A 22,911-nucleotide genomic window follows, 5' to 3' on the forward strand; every position below is an offset into this window, starting at 1 on the left:
CGGTCAGTCACCACCCTTACGTTGTAACGCATACCAGTTATTGCTTTATGCATTCTTCTCAACAATGTCCTGAAAGAATATGAGTCATCACGATCAACACTTGCTGTATTCCACATTTGGCAGCTTCAAAAAGAACTGCTGGCTTGAAGCAAAAATTTTAAAAAAGATTTTATTTATGAAAAAAATTATTCAATATTGAAGCTCATCTTTCCTGTTATTTACGATATTTTCGATTGTCTAGAGCAGGCATGGGGAACCTGCGGCCTTAAGGCCGCATGCAGCTTTTTGGCTATTCTAGTGCGGGCTTTTGACTGATGCCAATTTTTGTAAATATGCATTTTTTCTATATTTTTTAAAATCAAAATATTTAATTTATAGGGGGGGTGTCAAAGTTTTCTTTACTGCAGCCTCATGTTGAATCAGATAAGTGAATGTGGCCTTTTGAAATAGAAAGGTTCCCCATGCCTGCTCTGGAGTTTTCCCCATCCGGACCACCTTCATCCCCAATAAGCCGGGATAATCGAGGTTCTAAATACATAATTACAACTAAGAAATTCTTCAGGCAACATTTAAATATGTATTAAGAATATACAATTATCGTAGTAATATTCCTTAAACTCTGTCTTTAGATAGAAACGAGTGTTCCGAAGAACATACTACCAAAAGAATGCCGCGAGTCACGCAAAGACACTAAAATAGATTTTGTTTGTCAATAATAAGATAATAAGAGAATTTTGGAAGGAAAGACGGCCATCTCTGAACCGATATAATTTTTGTTGTTATAATCTATGCACCCGGTAATTTCTCACGCTTATTCATCGAGTTTATATTAATTTGTTTCTTCCAAATTAGATACTTATTTATTATTTTACTCTGTTCATCGCATACGCAGCGAGAAAAAGGGGCCGAAAAGGTTTCTTTTAATTTATTATTTTTTGACATCTCATCAAAGATGAAGAAGAATATGGAAGTCTGGGCATTTACGGGGCTTACGACCGTCATAGGCTGGTTTAAGTGATTGATTCTTTTAATTGATTGAAAATATTCTATAACGTACAGCAGTTTAAACAAGTAGCCAATCAAGCAAAGCAACGCAAATTAGACCTTTTACTATTTCAGTTTTGTTCGCCTCCGTAGTGTAATGGTCAGCAAGCTTGGCTACCGTTCTGGAGGTCCCGGGTTCGATTCCTAAGGGGGGTCAAATGTATAAAAGTGGTTTTTTCACTCTAATATTTATTCAATATTACCCTGGACTGGTACCTGAAGCGGAGGGCTGATCACCTTTCCTTCATGTGTTAACAACGATCAACAAACACTGCGTTTATATGATGCAGTGCCCTATGCACCATTTGGGAGCGGATAAGGGTTTGAATGAATGAACTGTATCAGTTAATTTGAATTGGATCTATATTCATCTTTATGGTCCACAGGAGTTCACCTCGCACGGAAAGAGTGCCTTTTAATTTTACGTTGTCTGTAGCCATAGGGATCAAATTAAAAGGCACCAACATTGATTTTCCTCAACATTTAGCCAAATGCAGAAATGTTCCCACGAATAGACCACAACCGACCATCCTACCCGATCATCACACAAACCAGCTTAGATGGAATAAAAATCCTTTTGCTGAATATGTACATCGTAAGTTGAGGCAAGTAATAACAACAACTCCAATTTATGAAATAAGTTTAAAAGACTTCATTCCGAATCATTTTCAAATACCGTATGAGCGAATTGAAACGTTGAAAATGATTGAAACACGTGTATTGCAATGGATTTTAAGAAAAAGTTGTATTTACCGGGTGAAATTTAAATTAAAAATGGATAGATATTACCGCAAAGCGATTGTCAAATCAGTCAATAAATTACTTATTTTCCACTAGATACTCTGAAGAGTCTGTCCGCCTCCGTGGTGCAATGGATAGCATGTTAAGCTACCGTGCTGAAGGTCCCAAGTTCGATTTCCAGGGGGGGGGGGTGAAAATGAATATTAGTGATTTTACACTCAAATATTTACTTAATATTACCCTGGACTAGTCCCTGAAGCGCAGAAGTGATCACCTTGCCTTCATGAAAGTAACGATCAAAATAACACTGTCAAAACGATGCAGTGCCCTATGCACCATTGGGTGCGGATAAAAGGTTTAGAACAGAAGACTATAAAGGCTATTTTGCGATATTATAATTTCTTACAGTAATTTTTTTTTTCATAGTTGACATTTTTAGGTTAGGAATCATTTCTGTAAGTGCCGTATTTAAATGGGATGGGATGGAATATAGCGGGGCGGGTGTTGTTAGTAGTAGTTGGGGTAGGGGTTCCAGGGGTTGTGGTATTGCGGGGGGTGGTGGTATGGCGCGCCCCACTGCGCGTAGGGCTGCTGCGCGTAGCCCTCGTACTGCGGGGGCGCCTGCCCCCCGCCGCCGCCCCCGCCCTGCACGGCCGCGCCGTACTGCTGCCCCGCGCCCGGGTTGCTGGGGGGCAGCGGGGGCGCCGCCTGGACCTCACTCTTCTTCTTGCTGGAGCTGCTGTTGTCGCTGGAGGAGAACAAATTCAGATTAACCTTTCCCGTTCTGATCACCCAAAAATTACGCAGGATCCAAAACGGGGTACCTTTTTTATTGTTTTGTTTCCTGTTCGAATCAAATATTTGTAGTTTATATCAGCACTTTTAATCTAATTTTATTTCTGATACGATGGAGTTCTGGTTCCAACCCTTATGTATGGAAGCGAAGCATGGAGTTGGCAAAAGAAGGATGAAAGCAGACTGAATGCAGTCGAAATGCGATCCCTCAGACGAATGTGTGGCAAAACGATGTTTGATAGATGTTCGAATGATGAAATAAGGAAAGAATGCAAGGCTGAGATAAGTATTATCGATAAAATTAAGAAAGGTGTGTTGAGATGGTTTGGACATGTGGAACGTATGAGTGAGGAAAGAACGGTTAAACAAATTTATGAGGCGAATGTAGTTGGAAAAAGAAGCAGAGGAAGACCGAGGAAAACCTGGCACAATCAGGTATGTCAAATACTTGAAAGCAGCCGGGACAGGAGTTGTAATAATCGTCAGGTATGTATGAGGAGATGCATGAATGTAGAAGAGGCGAAGAATGTTTGCAAAGACAGAGTGGTGTGGCGTTCGATTCCTCTGCCTACCCCTGCGGTGAAGCAGCGTGATGGTTAGTTAGTATTTTATTCTCACCAGTGCCCTTTATTATAACCTAAAATAAAATGTATACCCAGACAGAGTGGTGTGGCGTTCGATTCCTCTGCCTACCCCTGCGGTGAAGCAGCGTGATGGTTAGTTAGTATTTTATTCTCACCAGTGCCCTTTATTATAACCTAAAATAAAATGTATACCCACACACAGGCTATGCCTTTGTGGGATTTTTTTTGTATTATATTATATATGTTTATGTACTTGTAATTAATATACTTTGGGAAATGCAAAAGAATTTTAAAAAAATTATGAAAAAATACCCCAGTTCATATTTGTATTGAAATCATATATCGTAAATTTTTGGGTAATATATCCAAAATTAAACAAGGTTATTGGATTGAATTCTACTTTTATTTACATCATATTATCATACATGTTTATGTAAATAAAAGTAGAATTCAATCCAATAACCTTGTTTAATTTTGGATATATTACCCAAAAAATTTCAAATGGAATTCTATCACCTGTCTGCAGTTACAATAAATATCATATATCGTACCTTGTAACTCGCCGTTATCTGAGCCACAAATACCAACAAAACAAAAAAATGTTGATTGCTTTGATGTTGATACTCTTTCAATTAAAATTATAATAGCCTGATATTTTTAGTTCTCAGAAAATCAGTTTGAACTGTTTCTCCGCCAAAGTATAAATCTGCAAAGGCTCATTTTTTGTCCAGTATTTGGTACAGGCAAATGGGGAAAAGGGTTAACTTTCAGGTATCTATGACAACCACGCATATAATTGACTTAACGCATGCGGCGGGAACGAAAAGGAGTGGCATTTGAAAATATATCAACACGAACATATGCGCAATGATGAAATAAGTAGCCAACTTATAAATGAAATTATAGATTTTTATAAATTTAAAAAACTTAACCTTTCCGGGAGTGAGTAATTTAATTGTATCCGTTCTATGAGTGAGTTTTAAGAAAAAAAATTTTTTTTTTCATTAAATGGGTGGATTATGAGAAGAAATGTTTTAAAAATGGTTAAGAAAATATTGTCCGCCTCCTAGTGTAATGGTCAGCACGGTCGGCTACCATTCTGGAGGTCCCGGGTTCGATTCCCAGGGGGTCAAATAAATATAAGTGATTTTTTCACTCTAATATTTACACAATATTACCCTGGACTGGTACCTAAAGCGGAGGGCTGATCACCTTTCCTTCGTGTGTTAACGATCAAGATAACACTGTGTTTATATAATGCAGTGCCCTATGCACCATTGGGGTGCGGATAAGGGTTTGAATTGAAAAAAAGAAAATATTACTTACGATTTCCACATTTTATCTAAAGAAAAGTAGTACTATTATCTAGGGCTTACAAACCGTCAATTAACACAAAAAAATACTAATTTTCAACGTAGTACACATACTACCATACTCGTTTAAGCGAAATTCGCGCTGTAGTACACATACTACTGTGGTGCGTGCCTCGCGCAATCGCGAACAGGGCAATAGCGAGCAGTGTGATGTCACCACGCCTTCAAAAGTAGTGACAACGCAAGGTAGATTCTCTTTCGTCCCAAGCCACCGGAGCGACCTGGCCTACCTTCAGTTGCCCATTTACCGCGCCTCGTCGTGACAAAATTTGTAAGATTTAAATAATATTTTTGTGAATACCATACCATACTCCCAGAAAGGTGGAATTGTTTAATTGGCTTTGTTTTTTAACGTAACTATTTTTGTTAATGTAATGTTTATTATTGTTAATGTAACTATTGTTTATTATATAATTTTTTTTTATATGTAAGCTGTACAATTCCCGAACAAATAAAATTAAATAAATTACACACAAAAAAAAGGTTAATATGTTATATGTAATATTCCTCCAAAGTTACAGGACCTAACTAATAAGTAAAATGAATATGGTTCCCCCTTTCCGGGAAGCATCCTCTTACCCGGAGTTCTTGTCCTTGTTCTTCTTCTTGTGCAGCTGCTTGGCGAGGGTCTGGTACTGCGTCAGGGCGTCCTGCGCCTCCCCAGCGTCGTCGCCCAGCTCCTCCAGCAGCTCCGCCTTGCGCTGCAGGAACATCACGCGGTTCTCCGCGTCGATGCCCTCCACCGCCAGGAACTCGTCCATGAAGCCTGAACAAAGCCGGAAATAACTTAACTATTTCCACTCCGATGCGACACATTTCCATGTAGGGCAACATCACTACTTATCTATTATTCCACCATTGTGAAGAAATCCAATACCCAACAAAAGTCTTATAGTAAGGAAAGGGAAGGTAAATGTGAAAAATACACCACAAACACCCAAGACCAATTTAAAATAAATCTTTCTTGAACTTATTTTGCAATTGGCGGGAATCGAACCCGCAATGCCTGCTTCGCAGTGGATCGTCTACCCAACTATGCCATGGTGCCTGTCATAGTGTAGTACATGGGTGGCCAACATTTTCAGTAGCCGTGCCAGATTTTAGAAATGTGATATCCTACCAATTATCTCATTTCGCCGTAAAACAAAAAAGCAAACAAGATATTTATTAGTTACTTTATTAGGTGCTATTTTAACTTATTTGCGTGTTCTAGCCTTTAATACTATACTTTTTCAAGATAGAAACAGAATTATTGCATATTAGGCATGTTTGCTTTATTTTAAATTTCACGAAAAAATAGTACATCTGTCTTAAAAAATTCCCAGTTCTTGTTACTCTTCTATTACTTTGGACTTAAGTCCAACGTCTTAACTACTGAAATTGTCAGGATAGTGAAATATTCACATATATGGGATATGATAGGAACTACGCACGATGGAATGTTCTCTTGGTGGTTTTGTGTACACTAAAGGAAAAAATGTGTGATTTGCTCCGCGGGCCGCCGGTTAATCACCCTTGGTGTAATAGTTTCAGTTAACATAGTGTAGTAGTTTAAGTTTTCACTGACCGACGGCCTCCTTGAGGTTGGGCAGCGCCACGTCGGCCAGGTTGAGGTAGAGGCGCGGGCAGGCGGGGTCCCGCGCCAGCTGGGCGCGAAGCACGCGCGTGGCTCCGGGGGCGTCGCGCCGCACGCGCTGCAGGAAGCGCGCGTGCTTGACGGCAAGCGCGGAGCCCGCCGCGCGCCCCTTGGCCGCCGCCGTGTACTGCTCATACAGGGCGCTGCACTTGTCCAGGTCGCCGCGACGCCGCTCCAGGTTGATGCGTCTGGAAACAACGCAACTCCTTAAATATTTCCCAATAAAAGCACACAAGGGTCGTATTGTGGTATTCACCTAGCGGGATCTAACGGGGGGATCGAAATCTCCAGGTTGATGCGTCTGGAAACAACAATTTAACTACTTGAATATTTGCCAATAAAAGTACACGAGGGTCGTTTTGTGGTATTCACCTAGCTGAATCTAACAGGGGGATCGAAATCGTCCATATATGAATTTTAATTGGATAACTTAAGCATTATTTTAATTTAAAAATATAAATATTTGTATTTTTATTATTTACAAAAATATTATTTCAGTAGAGTAGGTTCGAACCCAGAAACTCTGACTCAAGTGTCCGCGACACTAACCACGGAACCACAACCCGACACGATATTATAACAGCTTGGCTGTCCAAACTCAAAACACAGTAAGGGACAATTTTTCTGTAGTACGTTTTTTTTGCATTTTTGGACTAAGTAGAATCTACAAAAGTCCATAAATGCAAAAAAATACGTACCAAAAAAAAAAAGTCCCTTACTGTGTTTTAAGTTTGGACAGCCGGGCTTCTTCTTACCCTTATCCACACCCAATGGTGCATAGGGTACTGCATCGTATTGACACAGTATTATCTTGATTACAAGATAATACTGTGTCAATACGATGAAAGGTGTTCACTCCTGCGCTTCAGGGACCAGTCCAGGGTATAAAATAACAAATATTAGAGTGTAAAAGTACCAGTAAGTGTACTAATATTTACTTTCACCCCCCCCCCCTGGGAATCGAACCTGGGACATCCAGCACGGTAGCTAAACACGAGGTAGTGAAAAAATGTGTCACTATTGATACAAATAATAAAAACACATTACTTGAGATTGCATAAAACAGCTTTTTCTTGCAGAATTAGGTGTATATTATCAGTAAAGCATTGATCTCAATGTGGAGCATGTCATAAAGGAAGCGTATAATATAGAGTAGGTCATAAAGGAAGCGTATAATGTGGAATAGCATAAAGGAAGCGTATAATGTGGAGTGGCTACCTGCAGGCGACCTGTATGAGGTTGGGGCAGGCCTTGTCGAGGCGCTCCAGGATGTCGGCCGCCTTGGAGGGCTGGCCGTGGCGCTCCTCGAAGGCGGCCCAGTGCGTGTGCAGCGCGGGCCGCTCCACATGGTGGATGGTGCACGCGCGCTCCAGCACGTCCCGCGTGCGCGCCACCAGCGCCGCGCGCTCGCCCTCCTCCGTCTCCGTCGCCGTGCAGCGCTCCAGGTACTGCACCAGCTGGAGATGAAGAGAGACACTTATTTATAGGAGGGATGTAGAGAAGGCATAGAACCAAAATAGAGGATATCATGGGTCGCGTGGCAATGGGCGGGACATATTGCAAGACAAGACCCCTCAAGATGGACCCCAAAAATTGTAAGAGTGTAATTGGGAAAACAAAGGAGGTGTCTAGAAAATATGAGACAAATAAGACAAATAAATTAACTATGTCACAAATCTTAATTGATATAACATATTGAATCCATTGTATTGTATCTGTTGTATCGTTTTTGGGGATCGGTATGAAACCGTACCGGCTGTAGAAACCAAATTTGCAAATAAATCAGTGTGAAAACCAACTCGGTCTTTGTATTTCTCCATTCCTGTCGCTCTTTCGCCTCAAGAATTCGCCGCTGGACTTCGCCTGACTCGCCGTCTCACTGCACCAACAACGGACCGTTGGAAAGCCTTTCTCAAGGCTAGTGAGTACGTTTGAACACACGAGTCAGTGCGATCTCCCTGTGATCCTGCTCTCCGTACCTCAGTCTGGTATCCATTAGACCGATACCCAAGTCGGAGGCCCTTTTCAGGGCCAGTGGATATTGTTCGGCTCCTTGCGACCGACCGGACTGGGCTGCGGTGAGCCGCTCGCCCCTTACAACGGCAGAGCCATAGCTGTACCACAGATGACGGGCCCCCCAGTGGCATAGCGTGCGTAATGTCGGTTACAGAGGCCGTCAGCGCAAAAGTGGCTTAGGTTTGAGAAACACAGTGTGAAAATAATGTGGTTTGTATATTCATGAAATTTAAATCCATGTACATAAATTCTGCCTCTGTAGTATAATAATGGTCAGCACGCTCGGCTACCGTACTGGATTCCATTCCCAGATGGGGTAAAATAAATATAAGTGATTTTTCACTCTAATATTTATTCAACATTACCCTGGACTGGTGGTACCTGAAGTAGAGAGCTGATCGCCTTTCCTTCATGTGTTAACTAACAAGACAACACTGCGTTTATATGATGCAGTGCCCTATGCACTATCAGGGCGGCTAAGGGGCTTGAAGAGACACAAATTATATTATAGATGATTTGATCATCGATTGAAAATTGATTGTAACAAGGATAGGCCAGTTTTGCATTGATTTTAGCATGTTTTAAATAACTTATACATAGTAGGTAAGTCAGGATATGAAAACTTGATGGTTAGGCCACTTTTGCGTTTACGGCCTCAAATATATATTTTTTAAATACATGATATGGTAATGGTAAGAAGTGATGGATTGGCGAGCCTCACCCGGAGCCAGAAGTCCTCGTAGAGGGCGCAGGCGATGAGGCAGCGCTCGTACAGGACCAGCGTGCGGGTCCTGTCCTGCTGCTGCTCCTCCCACTCCAGGTACGCCTTCCAGTTCTTCAGCTGGCAGCGCTCCAGCGGCTTCACGTGGAAGTACGGCCGCTTGATCTGGCAACACGAAGGACATCCACACAATCAGATAACTGGCAAATCGCCTCATATCAAAGTTACGAAGGCTCGGATGATGTTGCGAGAAGAGTTAAAATGTTACATATCGCTCGCTCCTTTCAACAATGTCATTTATCAAAAATCGTCAATTTTCAGTTGTGCATCTTTTCGGAATGCCCAGAAAATGTATTATATCCCAGCAAAAGTGGCATATTTTTATCTTAATATTTACCCTCTACTTGGCAGAAAGATTGCACTGCTTTTGTACCATGCAGTGCCCTATGCACCATTGGGTGCGGATGATGGTTTGAAGAAGAGACTATACACATTGAAATAATTTGTTACGAGGAGGATAAAAGCGACCATTAGTGCATGTGTGGGTTTTTCTGTTTGGACACTTACCCCTTCTTCAAAGTTCCACCTCTGAGCCACCTGCTCGATGGTCAACTTGTGGACCTTGCGGCGTATTGAAACTATGCGCTCCTTGATGGCAGCGCCCTCCTCCTCAGAACGCTGAAATATCATCATACAGATTGTTATCATGTCAATAAAATCACCGCAAAATCATCATACAGATTGTAATCACGTCAACAAAATCACCGCATTTCAAATCGGTTGTGAAATTTTCCAAAGGCAGTGGCAATAGGCTTCTGTCACGATGTTGGATTATTGGCTAATAAATTCATACGAGAAATCACAAGACTATCGATAACATTCTTATTGAAATCTGTAGGGAACTAAGGGAGATATTAAGGTTTAAACTTTAGATATTTTAATAAAACGAAAAACGTATCTCCATACGTTTTTCGTTTTATTCATTAAAAACATATCTCCATACGTCATCAAATTTCCGTCATCGAACGATTTATGACGTCATATGGTTTATTGTCTTTGGTTTATGTAGTAGTATGGATTGTTTGTTTACCACTACACTGCCATTTGTGTTATACAAATATGAGGGGAGGGGGGGTGGGAGGGTGGACCATAGACATCAACAAATAGAGCTGCCAATAATTTAGCAATGATGCCAACATAAAAATAACTCCATCGTTTCTGTGACACCATTCATTGCCAACTTACGAAAATAACATTTTTTCAAAGGCGAATTTTCCAAAAGAAAATGATGAATGAAAATATTAATTACATCGGCTGTTATAAACACAAAACGAGTCTAATACAATCCTTTATATTGTTGAGTATGTTAAATTAGATATTCCTCCCGTCTGACAGAGATCCATTAATTTTTACTAGCATAGGAAAGGTATTTCTACTCGTTTGGTCGATTGATGCTTAAGGACTGGGTATTTTTACCTTCTGCGCAGTACTCATTTCAAAGGCAGAAAAGATGGAATTATATGTTTAATGTTTGTATATAAATATTATGTACCAATTTCTTTGTTAAGGTCTTAACTGTATGTACATAATTATCAAATCCCGTGGTTAGCTGTCTGCAGGCGTTAAAAACACACTTCTGTTAAGAACTGTCTGTACGCAATAGAAATTATAGGTACACTTAAACATGCTAGTTTTAAGCATACTCAAATCAAATACTCCAACACACATCGCTCACTCCTTTCAAGAACGTCATAAATCGAAATTCGTCAAATTTCAGTTGTGTTTGTTTACGAAATACCCAGAAAATGTACTATATCCTAGAAAAAGAGGCATATTTTTAACTTAATATTTACCCGCTACAGGGCAGAAAGTGTTGTTTTTGCATTTTGAAGAAAAGGTATTGTTTAATTATTTTTTTAAATATACGAAATATTTTTCAAGTGGAGAAAAAATCTTCAGGTTTTATCTAAAAAGATCTGTTGTACAGTAAAAAGTTCAATAAGTGGCTTGATATTTATTTTTAATACATTGTATTATATTTTTAAACTTTAAAAACGTTCTCCTGAAAAATCAAGTATTTTGATTTATGACGTTCTTGAAAGGAGTGAGCGACATGTCATTTACTAGTAAGTTCTCTGCCTGCTCAGCTGTAGTGAAAAATGGAAAACAAAAAAGGCTACCAATATAATGATAATTCTCCAAGTAATTAATTGCCATCACTAAAAAACAGTTTCAATGACCAACTATATAGATGGTAATTTTTTTTACAGATAGGTACTTAATTAAATGATCAATCCAATGACAAAAAAAATCAACCGAAATGGAATAAAGGTTCACTTATGGTGTGCTAGTTATGTCATATGCGACAGTTATTATTTTCTTTCTATAAACATTAGTATAGACTTACATATATGAGCTGAACTAATAACTGATCAGTGTTACCATGTTAAAAATATATACTTGTGGCTGTCGAGTTGATATTTATCCAGCATTCAAAATATTATTCTGGATTTCCAAACATTAGTATAGACTTACATATATGAGCTGAACTATTAACTGATCAGTGTTGCCATGTTAAAAAAATATATACTTATGGCTGTCAAGTTGATATTTATCCAGCATTCAAAATATTATTCTGGATTTCCATTAATACTGGCAATTGTATTTGCAATTTTACTCACAATATGATCATCAGACTCCTCCTCTCCGGGTGGGATATCGGGATCGGAGTCTAGCGGCGGATCATTCTTCATTTCTGAACGAACTTCTCCCCTCAGACGCACAAACTCTTCGGTAGACACGCATAGGTTGGCCGGATTGTTCAATATGTGTTCTTGGAAACTGCAAAAACAAAAAAACATATCACTATTTAGAGAATGTCAAAACAAAGCAAACAAAATGCCCAAAAAGGGATTAATATTTTTTTATAAAAAAATATTATAAATTTATTTTACAACATTTTGAGTGTATCCAAATACTTCTTCACAAATCTAGATTATCTCTGCTTAGGAGTTATTTTTAACATTTTCGACATCTCAACATAGATGAAGAAGAATGTTGTGGACTCACAAGTACTGCGTCACGAGTTTGATCAATATATCTAGAAGTTATGCCAAAAATTTGAGTGGTGTTACACATGTGTAAAGAGATCACTTAACCTTGCCCATGACGGTCATAAGCTCTGTAAATACCCAGACTACCGTATTCTTCTTCATCTATGTGGAGATGTCAAAAATGTATTTGACTTTTAATTATTTTTTATAATATCCCATTTAACGTTTCTCTTACGTAATAAACTATTTGTGATATTTTACATTTTTTTTCTGAAAATTTCTGGAAATGGACTGCATTATTAATTGTGTCGGGTTGTGGTCCCGTGGTTAGTGTCGCGGACTCTTGAGTCAGAGTTTCTCGGTTCGAACCCACTCTACCACAATTTGATAACTATTTCTAATAATGAGCCGCTTAGGCTCACAGAAATAGTATGAAATTGAAGTATTTTTACTAACCTTTTAAACGCGTTAACTTTGTTCCTAAGAGACGCTCGTGCGCGGCTGTATTTCGGCTGTATTTCGCCGTTTTTTAAATGATTACTTTTATCATGTATTTAGTTATGAAACGATTTATTTTCCTAAACAAAAACGTTCAATGGGATTCATTGTGCCTTTTTGGTACTCTATAATACACGTGTGTCACATTATTCTTGAAATATATCGTAATATAAACAAATTAGATCGTAACATAAATAAATCAAAGCACGCATCGTGTGTCACTCTTACCCACTGGCGATGCGTAGCGTCGAGAGTGAGACAGATATAGGGCATGATTATGGGGCGGACTAATTACCGACCGCAAGAAAAATCAGGGATCTGTTGTTTTATTTATCCTTGTGATGTTACAAATTATTAGTCAGATATTTCAACAGATGTCATAAGGCCGAGGATTGACGTATTATTTTATCCAAAGTTCCACACCATAAAAAAATCCCTCCAAGTTGAACTGAGGTTTGAAACTTGGAGCAAAGTGAAAACACAAACGCTTATGTCAGCCGTGTATGGGGCATGTCTTGTAAAAACACATACGCTTATGCGAGCCGCGTGGATCCGGTTAATAATAAAACACACAAATATTTCTGTTTAAAAAAAATAAAAAATAAAAATTGCTGGTGGTGTTTGTACTCACTTGTCAAAGTGCGAAGTGTATCCGAGGGTGGGCGTTGTTAGCAGCTTGTCGTACAGCGAGGTGACCTTCACCAGCGTGCCGTGCTCCGTCTCCCACTTGATGAAGGACTCCCACAGGCGGTCCGAGCGGAACTCCAAACCGCAAGCGGCTGCAAGACAAGGGGGATTTATATTTATTCTCCTTAGAACTCAGCTTTAGACGGCCAACGGTGAGATTGATTTACTCAATGAGATAAATCAAGATCTACTCTCATCAGTTTTATAATTACACAGACAGGCGCCGTGCCGTAGTTGGGTAGACGCTCAACTGCGAAATTGACATCGCGGGTTCGATTCCCGCCAATTGCAAAATGAATTCAAGAAAGATTTATTTTCAATTCGTCTGGGTGTTTGTGATGTATTTTTCACACTTACCTTCCCTATCCTACCTGCAAACAAGCATCTAAAATAGACGTTTTGCGGGTCATTCCTTTATAAAATAAAATAAAATCACATTTTGTGGTGACTCGTTTCTCAGTCATGAGTAGGTACCTAAACAAATAAGCAAACCCACTAGATTGCTCGCACTGGTAAACCTACCAGTTTGGACAACTCTTTAATTTATGTATAAAGTGGTAAAAACAAATTCTGTTACAATTCTAAGTATGCAAAAATATTCTCAATAGATATCACTATGCGTTCAATATATTTGTACATTTAAAATAATTGATTTTCTTTACTGAAAGCCCATTTAAAACGGCGCGTCTTAAGATGTAATTTTTGTATGAGCGGCGCTCCGTTCACAGAAAATTATGCGTCTTAAGACGCTTTTGGCAGTTAACCGGTCAAAAAAATCAAAGTGGAATAAAGGTTCACTTATGGTGTGCTAGTTATGTTATATGAGACGGTTATTATTTTCTTAAAAAATAGGAATGACTCCAAATGAATGACTCACCGATAGCTCGTTCGTACTGCTGCCTGATGCAGTCGTGCTCGTCGGCCTTGGTGGCCTTCACGTGGTTGATGAAGTGGATCCACAGGTCCACCGAGAGCGGAATCCCGCGCAGCCCGCGCTCCAGGACCTTCGCACAAACACAGCGTGGCGTCAGCGCATTATCCCCGCACGCAAACCATATACCGGACACATACTATGTAATATGCCATGCTACCACTTGCATGTAAATTATTGTATTCATTATTTTATTTTAGAATATGCAAAAAGCCTTAGAATGATGCCATTTGATATGAACATACCGTTCTGTTGATAAGCGTATATTTCTTCACCATACATACAACCGAAATCAAGTTACTTTACTTTATTACTTTTTACTTTTTCATATTTTTTAGGTTTTCAAGTTTAAAATTTTATTTGAAAAAAAAATTATAATAGTAATAATTTTTGTTTTCTGATAGTCAAGTATTTTTTGTATTTTATATTAACACTATTATTCTAGTTCTACTTATAATAACTATACCCTTATACCCTTTACTATGACCTAAATTATATTGTATACCCACACACAGGCCATGCCTTTGTGGGATCTTTTTTTGTATTTATATTCTATTCATATTTTTTTTGTATTTCAATTTATGTCATGTTTGTATGAGGCAAAAGAATTTAAAATAAAGAAAAAAAAACAAAAAAAGTAACCAAAATTAATTGAGAACTATGGCAATCTATATCTCTAAAACAAATTAAATACTAATGATTGTGATAAAAAAAAGAGTATTCCACGCTACGTTAACCTTTGAGAGAGAATGAGATGAACTTTACGATGTCATTTATGATAAAACTAGAACTATATAATTTACCTTATTTCACTTATTTTTTATTTGACTAGTGACAGGGTTTCATTGTTACCGACATCGCCAGTCTGATGATGTTGGTAATGACGAAACCCTGGCACTGATTAAATAAAATAAAAGTGCAAAAAGCCAAATCGTATTATTTGATTTTATTATATAAAATGCAGTTCCATCAAGAAATGTCAATACAAAACTTGAAATGTGTCACTAGATTTTAAGAAAGAAATAATGGTATTTAGCTAGTGAAATTAAAAATAAAAACTTTCAAATAGTGTGCATTTGATAACATCAAAAGTTCCACCATGCAAATGTAGTTCCGCAAAAAAATGTCAATACAAAACATGAAATGTGTCATAACTGATTTTAAGCAAGAAATAATGGTATTTAGCTAATAAAATTAAAAATTAAAACCTTTTGAATAGTGTATATTTGATAAGGTCAGTTTTAGCTGTATGGTGAAGAGCGACTTGCCAGATTGATTTATTGAATGTATATTTTGTTTAGGTAACTTTGATGGGGCAAATGGCATCGATTCGAGGACCTTTGTGAATATAATTGAAATATAAAATGTTTTTTTAGACATAACACCTTTGGTTATTGGCGAGCGGGACAGGAGCGACGGGACGAGGCGGGCTCCTCCCCCCGGCTGCTGCGACGAGAAGGTTCCTCACACAACACCCACTTACGGCTACATACATATTGTATCATATTCCACACATCCTAAATAGTAAAAACTAATCCCGGCTAGCGGGATGCGGGCGACGCGTACGTCCCACCAAACCACTTAAGTATTGCATCACGTAACTATATCATAATCGTACATTTTGTAATTATAATACTTCATTATACTAGGTAAATATATCATTATGCGTGTCGGGCGAGCGGTGGACACACGGGCGCTGCTGAATTTATCGAGTACCCTTACTCGTACTCCCGGTCGCTGTAGGAAAGACAATTTCAATTCCAATTTAGACTAGGAAAAAACAATCAAATTGGCAGTTATTATTCAAAGGTATAATTCAAAAAGGCATTGTAATTCAATAATAATGTAAGCGGGTACTTGGTGTTTGTATAATCATGCAATAATCAACATTTTCTCTAGAGTGGATGCGACTGACCTCCAGGCACTTCTTTTTGCTTCCCTTGCGCTTCTCATAGTCCGCGTACTTCCTCCAGTAGCCGTAACAGTACGGATAGTGAGAGAGGAACGCGTCGTAGGCCTCCCGAGCCGCCTCTACATCGTTCTGAAAACGCATTAAACTTTCTTATGAGATTCGCGGAGACGACCGCCGCTCGCGAGCTACGTTTTGCCGAAATCCTCACCTTTTGTTTGGCCCGAGCGACTAACTTATTTATGTACAGCGAATTGTAAAATATTTGAAATGAATATAATCAGATATTTCATGTCTATTATTGGTACTTACGATCTGACAGACAGTTGTCTAACAAGATAGAAACAGTGCTCACTAGACGGCACCTCTGGTATAATCTAACAAAGCCTAAAACAAGTGAGGATATAAGATTTCAAAAAATCTAATTCAAATAAGTAATTTTCATTTAAAGTGAACAGTAGAGGCAAACAAAAATAAATAGAATTTGAGGCTTATTGATTGGATAATTGTTCAGCTCTAGCACTTACCTCTTGGTCTACATATTGCAGGAGGTAAGTCCATCCGGTAAAGTCAGTGGCATCGTCATTCACAGCTTTCCAATACTTGTCCAATTCGGGAAGGACTTTTTTCTTAGCCGGTTTTTCCTCCGAAGCTTTTTTTTCTCCCGACTGGGACTTGGCTTCCCCGTCCTGTAAATATTATATAATTAGTACCCATCAATTCCTAATCAAGATTTGAGATTATTAAAAAAGGCGTAAGATGAAAATACACAATTCACAAATTACCTTCACAATAGCCAATTTCTTGGGGGTAGATTCTCCTTCCGAAGTTGGGGATCCGGGATCGTATCCTGTCTCCGCATTATTCCCAACTTTGCGTTTGCGACTGCTCGTCTCTTTCTTGGATGAAGGCAGTTCATCTTCAGATACCACCTACCATCAGAAACATAATGGCCCTTATAATAAATTATATTTATTCAAAAATCAATAATCGATGTTGCAAACATTTTTGAACTATTTACACATTGCACCACTAATAAAGATGACATTATTTGTTCATACAATACACTATTTAATTTTGACACATTTTTTTTATTATATTAACATTATTACACACAAAATGAAAAGTGTAAAACATAAAAGCATAATTTTTTTGTTTGTAAGTGTAGGCGATCTAGCTACACCGTCGAGTTGGCAGCGCTGACGGACACGAAACAAGAGGAATTCTAATGGAGATTTCCGAGCGGAACCAACGCCGAGGCGAGCCGATGGCAAAGGCAGCGAGAGCCACCTACAGCGTTGATAGCATCGGACGTTTTTATTTAGATTTTCATTTTGCTTATTTAATTCATAAATTTATAGTATTGAGTATTTTGTAATTATCCTGATTTCAGTGTACGCACTTATATAAATAAAACAACTGTGAGTAAAAACATTCTTTAAATTTTATTCTGGCATACCCTTATTATACTAAAAAAAATGTGATCACTAAACACAGCAACATATGCCCAAAACTCAAAAATAGCAATTCGCCATAAGTGGTGACCCGACGTAGCAATCTGCTACATACGGTCGCTATATAAGCTAGATATGTATACTTATTGAAGCGAAATATACTTATTTTTGTCATTTTTATGAACAAAGTTATCGTCATTCAGTTTTAATGTAAAAAAATCAATCAAATATCAAGGGAGAAAGCCATACCTCTGTATCAGCGGGTAAATCCGCAGGCTTGGGTCCCGGGAGCTCATCATCAGAAACATTTTCGGCATCTTTGACCTCCGGTTTCTCCACAAGGGGAAGTTCATCCTCTGACACGACCTCCGTATCGTCATCTCGCGCTGACTCCTGCGAGACGTGACAACAAGCGTGTTACATAACCGAGGTACAAGTAATAACCGATATTATTATATTATATTAGAAATAATCAGATGGCCCTTGCCAGTCAACATGTATTGTTATGAGACCATAATAGTGACGACGCAACTAAAATGGCCCAGGCATGTTTATCATCATTGTAAATACTTTTGGCAGTGAAAGTGGACTTTGGAGTAGTGCGGTTGTCAATCATGGGTAGAATTGGTGAATGTTACACATATGTAAAGTGATCACTTAACCAAGCCTATGACGGTCGTAAGCCCTGTAAATGCCCAGACTTCCATATTCATTATGTCAAAAAAGTATATAATTTTTAATTATTTTGTATAATACCCCATTTAACGTTACTCTTACGTGATAAACTATTTACGATATTTTACATTATTTTTATCTATGTTATACATATATCACAACATAAATGAAGAAGAATTTGAAAATATGGGCATTCACATCAATGTAAAATGCCCAGACTTCCATATTCTTCTTCATCTATGTTGAGATGTCAAAAATAATGTAATAAAATAACTCCTAATCGGAGATAATCCAGATTTATGAACTAGTATTTGGACACAATCAAAATGTTTTTTTTTAATCGAATCTGGAAATATCATTTTCTATTATTTTAAACAAGAAGTTCAAGTGCAGCTTCATAATATATTTGAGGTAAACTTGGTAATAAGTTGAAAATCACATAGATATTCATGATGAAAATGTGGTGATCAAAATAATTTTAGATGGGCGACCCCTAAATGAAAAAAATCAGAAAACCAAATACAGTGGAACCTCTTATAACGAGCACCTCACATAAGGAGTAATTCGCATAACAAGAAAAAAACAGTGAAAAAGTTGATCTCTTGATTTGCTATGCGAAACAAAGGGAAGCTTCCAGAGTGGGTATCAATATCTACTACTACTACCATCACGCGGTTTTCCAGCAGGGTAGGCAGAAAGGATGGAACGCCACACTCTTCTGTCCAGACATACACTCCTCGCCTCCTTCACATCCATACATCTAGTCATACATTCGATTACACAGACTTCTGACAACACCAGATTTTTTTATTTTATTTATATAGATAAACTTTATTCTTGTCATTCTGAAAAATGAGCTATTCTATGCGAGTCCACCACTTTTGCTTTAAGGCATGCATCGAAGGGCTAAAATGAAGAAAATAATGTTTAATAATGTTAAAATTATTAAAGAAAACACTTGTTTTTATACCAATTGAGTTTTTTTATGACTACTTCGGAAGCTAAGCTTCCATCTTCATGACTAAATGTAAACTAAAACATAATTAATAATAAACTGTTCTTTAAATAAGGACTAACACAGACTTTTGACACCACCAGATTTTCGGATCGATATTTCGTAAAAATATTTTTTTTTTTTTTTTACATACCTCTATTTCTTTCTTGCTATCATTAGTTTTTTCTGTTTCCTTATCCTTTTGATCTTTTGGTTCTTCGATATTCCGTTCCGGTTCTTCCATCTTGTTGGAACTTCCCGACTGTTCCTCCAATTCCACAACTTCCTCAGTGTCGTCTTGTACCTCCTCCGCATCGTCGGAAGGTTCCTCGGCTTCCGGGTCAGAATCCGAGGATCCTTTCTCGCGGATGAAGTTCATCTCGCTCTGATTGATATTGTCAAACTCCAAGGGGACATTGGAAGAGTCTTCGGTCGAATCGGCGATGGAGACATCCATGGGCTCGATGGGTATGCTCTGGTCGTGGCCTTCCGTGGTGATTATGTTGTCCTCGAAGCAGGTCTTCAGCATCCCGTCCATGCTTCCGTTGCTCTCGTCCCCGAGGGCCCGGGAGATATCGGCTTCCGGAGAATCGTTCTCCAGCGGCTGTTCATTTCCATCGCTGGCCGGATTTTCCTCTTCAGACCCGTGCGCATAGAACTTCTCCATAATCGACATTTCTTCCTCTACTTCTTCAGATTCTTCAAACACCTACAAAAAATATGTATTTATTATAACGTCGTCATACAGGAGAAAGTGACCAAGTACATTTTTTTACAAAAACGTGATTGTTGACTATTTGATATCTTGCTAGCTTAATATTGCCCTTAAAATAATCCCAAAGCAATTTTAAACTTATTAATAATATATTGACTAGTTAAAAATGACTAACTGCATCGATGTTTATTTTCTTGCCAAGCAAAAGTGACTTAAATGGCCCTCCTGAACATTTCACGTTTTGTTAGTTGGTCACTTTCTCCTGTAGGACTACGATATATTTATTTATTGTAAGCCTTGAGGTACAATGTGCCTCTAAGGGTGAAGACTGACCGGAGCATTTCGTCGTAACATAACATCGTAACATCGCTCGCGGCGAGCATGTTACGTTATGACGTTACAGCATTGCAGACTGACCGCGATCAGTGCTCGTTTGTGGCCTTGTGCTCAGTGTTGCCACATGTGACACCAAAAAATCTGAATTAGTCTAGAAATCTGTATTAAATTTGTATAGAATCAATAACCCAAAATCTGTATGAATCTTTGCAACTTTGCATTCGTAGTTAAAATGTCGGACGACGAAGACGTGATTCTTGGTTCTGTGATTATAATAAATTACAGCTTACTCCAGATGAAGAAAAAAAAACATATTCCCCGCAGTTTGGGGAATTTCCAGATTGGCAGATTAGAATTAACAGATTGGCAACCCTGGTATTGACTTAAAATTGCATCGGACTTCGTAACGAGCGGCGAGCAGCTCGGCTCGTTGTACTAACTATACGAATGATCGCATTGTAACATGTTACGATACGACGAAATGCTCCAGTCAGTCTTCACCCTAAGATTCATATGGCGTATAATATATGCATTACAAAGATACTATAGTTCATAATAGCTTAAGATATTTGAATATTTGTACCCGCCTTCATAGTGTGTAGAGCCGGGTTAATTACCTAATTCTGCAAAAACTAATTAATGTTTTCAGGAGAAAGAAAAAAAATGTTCTACATTTGCTATTTTAAATATTCTAGTATTTTCGTTCACTTTAAATTCAAATATTTTAATGCCCATAATTTTATACAGATTTGTGATGCCATAAATAAAACAAAATGTCGTTTATAAGAATATAAATGTAAATTTTGTTTGTTTTTAAACTTCAATTCAGAAAACATACCGGCTTCTTCGCTTTTTTACTACGAGTCGATTTCGGAATAATCGAGGGAGCCGCAGTCTTGGACGGTCGTCCTGAACGTGTCCTCCTCGTAACTGAAAACAAAAGCGATTATTGAAATAACGGAGCAATATTTTTAATCTCGAAAGCAATCGTAGTCATGATAACTAAACGATACAAAAGCACGCGCCATAGCAAAGGCCCCGATTTAAACTTTCTAATTATGGGGGATTCATTATAAATATACTAACCAGAGCCATTCTCATTATTGCTGGAGTCATCTTGATCAAAAGATGACATGATTATGATTGTCTGTTGTTCCTATAATAATATTTTTTATCACAACGTAACAAGAAACCACACGCGACGTATCGCAATATCGCGCGACGGAATATATTTGTGCGACACCTGCAAAATCAACTCGAGGCCTCGGGAGATCTATGGTTTAAAATAATAATCATTTTCATTTATTGTTTATGGTGATCAAAGATATGGCGATTGGTCTCGTGAGTAAGGAAATATAAGTAAGTATTAAAATATTATATTGGCATTCAAAATATATCTCTAAAATATAGGTTTAAAAAATATAAAAAGTTTATTTTTAAATTTTGTGAAGGAAACATTTTAAAATTTTTAATTATATTCAAACGGATTATTTTTATAAAAATTCTTTTTATCTTGTTACATTTTTTAGCATCTATCTATAAGGACTGTTTTATTGATTTTAGCTGCAAAACTTTCTCTAGATTGTATAACAAATGCGGTCGCATGGGGCCTCACCCCAAATAAATCTCCCCCCCCCCCTCCCCTACTGAATACGCATTAGAGTAAAAAATTAACTCACTATTTCGTCGTCGGCTTCGTAAAAGTTTTCAGCTGAAAAACGCATGTGCATTTATTTTTTTTAAATAGATTTCCTAATAAAACTAAAAGAAACAAATGTACAACATCAAAAAACATTACTTTTGATTTTTTTAAATAGTCTTCTTCTTCTTTTTGTAGATCCTCAGTCCTCAGGATCTGTCGGGATGTTGACTGCCGGCTATCTCTCCACCTTTTTGGAGGTCTGCCTAGGGGTCTAAGTCCTTCAGGGTTTCCTTGATGGGCGATACGTGGAAGCCTGTTGTAATTTGTTTGTACACTAAAATGTATATTTTGTAAAGTGTGACAAAAAATTAAAAAAATCTTATTCGATTTTCAAATTTACCCCGGATGGGACTACAACGAAATCATGACGTAGTGTAGATAACTTTTAATTTGATTTGTATTCAGTAAAAAAAAAAAACATTCCAAGGAATGTAATGATTTACCTCAAGAGGTGCCATTAACTTCTACCTTGCTAACTAAGCGATAACCAGTTTCAAAAGTCGTTAGAAATAAAAGTTGGGATACATTAAAATATAAATTCATTTTATTTTTTTGGATGAAATTGTATCCTTTTGATCCTGCAATAATCCAGAAAAAATGCACAAAAACCATTAGCCTTTCGGATAAAAAAAATGGTTGCATTGGTATTTATGGCATAAAGACTTTGTTCAAATCATTTTTTAAATAAATAATAAAACGCACACTGGATATTTGGTGAGTATTTTAAAATTTGGGAGATTATACTTAAAATAACGCTTTGTACATACATTCTTCTTCTTGAACCGGGTCCCCGACGTTGACGATCACTCTGGCGAAAGCTTTTCTATCTCGGGCAACCCGGAATAGTTCCCTCAGATGTCCTTCACGGTCCAATCTCTTATGTAAACAAATATCTTGGCTACGCAACATAAGAGATCTTACTCAGATTGAATTGTTTTGTTGTACTTAGTGCTTTATAATACAAGCAACCCATATTTAAACCGTATTAACAATAGGTAGATACTTTATTGAAAAATATGGAATGTGAAAGTTGCATCTGCAACGTAG

General features: G+C 37.9%; 1 protein-coding gene across 1 annotated transcript; it reads right to left on the bottom strand.

Annotated features, from left to right (window-relative positions):
• Positions 1–1,216: 1,216 nt before the first annotated feature.
• On the bottom strand, positions 1,217–21,396 carry Prp39 (pre-mRNA processing factor 39). The gene is made up of 16 exons (XM_088266373.1): positions 21,249–21,396; positions 21,001–21,092; positions 19,266–19,820; positions 17,692–17,835; positions 16,774–16,920; positions 16,516–16,677; positions 15,995–16,120; positions 14,026–14,152; positions 13,093–13,240; positions 11,592–11,751; positions 9,478–9,588; positions 8,911–9,075; positions 7,392–7,630; positions 6,105–6,361; positions 5,117–5,303; positions 1,217–2,533 (listed from the first exon to the last, which is right to left on the bottom strand). The coding sequence occupies exons 1-16, from the start codon at positions 21,295–21,297 to the stop codon at positions 2,293–2,295; spliced, it is 2,910 nt and encodes a 969-aa protein (XP_088122499.1). The 5' UTR covers positions 21,298–21,396; the 3' UTR covers positions 1,217–2,292.
• Between the last annotated feature and the right edge of the window lie 1,515 nt (positions 21,397–22,911).

This window comes from Brachycentrus maculatus, unplaced genomic scaffold, assembly GCF_059751285.1.
Source record: "Brachycentrus maculatus isolate JH-2025_06_01 unplaced genomic scaffold, ASM5975128v1 h1tg000266l, whole genome shotgun sequence".
Lineage (NCBI taxonomy): Eukaryota > Metazoa > Arthropoda > Insecta > Trichoptera > Brachycentridae > Brachycentrus > Brachycentrus maculatus.

Excerpts from the sequence above, each read along its gene's own strand:
- Prp39 (XM_088266373.1), bottom strand. The coding sequence starts at position 21,297 with ATGTCATCTTTTGATCAAGATGACTCCAGCAATAATGAGAATGGCTCT. Across the intron at positions 14,153-15,994 it reads GCAAAAAGAAGTGCCTGGAG|GTCCTGGAGCGCGGGCTGCG; the intron begins GTCAGTCGCATC and ends GTTTGTGCGAAG. Across the intron at positions 9,076-9,477 it reads GGTGGAACTTTGAAGAAGGG|ATCAAGCGGCCGTACTTCCA; the intron begins GTAAGTGTCCAA and ends TCGTGTTGCCAG.